Source organism: Oryx dammah, unplaced genomic scaffold (genome assembly GCF_014754425.2).
Source record: "Oryx dammah isolate SB20612 unplaced genomic scaffold, SCBI_Odam_1.1 HiC_scaffold_2471, whole genome shotgun sequence".
Lineage (NCBI taxonomy): Eukaryota > Metazoa > Chordata > Mammalia > Artiodactyla > Bovidae > Oryx > Oryx dammah.
In genome coordinates, this window is record NW_024072546.1 from 3,995 (window position 1) to 5,254 (window position 1,260).

Consider the following 1,260-nt stretch of genomic DNA (forward strand, 5'->3'; position numbering starts at 1 on the left):
GGTGCTCGACACCATGATCGGCCTGGCCGAAGACGGCATGACCATGCTCTGCGTGACCCACGAGATGGGCTTTGCCCGCACCGTGGCCAACCGGGTGATTTTCATGGACAGGGGCGAGATCGTCGAGCAGGCCGAGCCCAACGCCTTCTTCACCAACCCGCAGAACGAGCGCACCAAGCTGTTCCTCAGCCAGATCCTGCACTGAGGCGGTTGCGTCAAATGACAAGGGAGCCTTCGGGCTCCCTTTTTCATAGCCGCGAAATGCGCCTGGAAGTAGGGTGCGCCGCGCGCACCGCAAACCCGTAGCCCTCGAATGAGCGACGCCCCCAGGTTGGCGCGCACAGCGCACCCTACGCTGCCGGCGGCGCGGTTCCGTTGCCCTGCATGCGCTTGCGAAAGGCGCCGGGCGTTTCGCCGCACAACTGCTTGAACAGCTTGGCGAAGGTAGCGCGATCGGCATAGCCGACCGCGGCGGCGATCCGCTCCAGCGAATCGCTGCCGCGGGCCAGCGCCTGCTGCGCGTTGGCGATGCGCAGACGCTGCAGGTAGTCGTTGGGCGTCAGTCCGGTGGCGGCCTTGAAGCGGCGCAGCAGGGTGCGCGGCGAGCAATGCGCCTGCTCAGCCAGGCCGGCGAGATCGACGGGCTCGGCATGATGCCGGCGCAACCAGTCGAGCAGCGGCCCCAGAGTCTTGCCATCGCTGGCGGGCAGCAGGGGCGCGAAGCGTGACTGCGGGCCGCGCTGGCGTTCCACCACCATGGCACTGGCGACCTGCTGCGCCAGCCATTCGCCGCCATGCCGGGCGATCAGGTGCAGGCACAGGTCGAGCCCCGCCTGGGCGCCGCCGGAGCAGAACAGCGAACCGTCCTCGGTCAGCAGCAGGTCGCTGCGCAGGTGCACGCGCGGGAAATGCCGGGCGAAGGTTTCGGCCAGAGCCCAGTGGGTGGTGGCCTGGCGACCATCGAGCAGCCCGGCTGCCGCCAGCAGAAAGGCGCTGCTGCACAGGCTCGCCACCAGCTGCTGACGGCGCGCCAGCCAGGGCAACAGGCCGGCGTTGCCCTCCAGCGTGCGGGAGATGGCGCTGCCGGTGGCCGGCAGGATCAGCAGGTCGGCCCGCTCCGCCAGCTCCAGGCCGCCGTCGACCTGAACCTGGTGCACCGGCTGGCCATCGAGACTGAAGCGCTGCAAATGAAAGCGCGGCTTATCCGCCAGGCGATTGGCGAGGCTGAAGGCATCCTGCGCCATGCTCAGGCTGGAACAG

General features: G+C 68.7%; 1 protein-coding gene across 1 annotated transcript; it reads right to left on the reverse strand.

The window, feature by feature from the left end:
- Positions 1-350: 350 nt before the first annotated feature.
- On the reverse strand, positions 351-1,244 carry LOC120859709 (HTH-type transcriptional regulator CdhR-like). The gene has a single exon (XM_040235709.1). It carries the CDS (start codon positions 1,242-1,244, stop codon positions 351-353), a length of 894 nt encoding a protein of 297 aa, XP_040091643.1.
- Between the last annotated feature and the right edge of the window lie 16 nt (positions 1,245-1,260).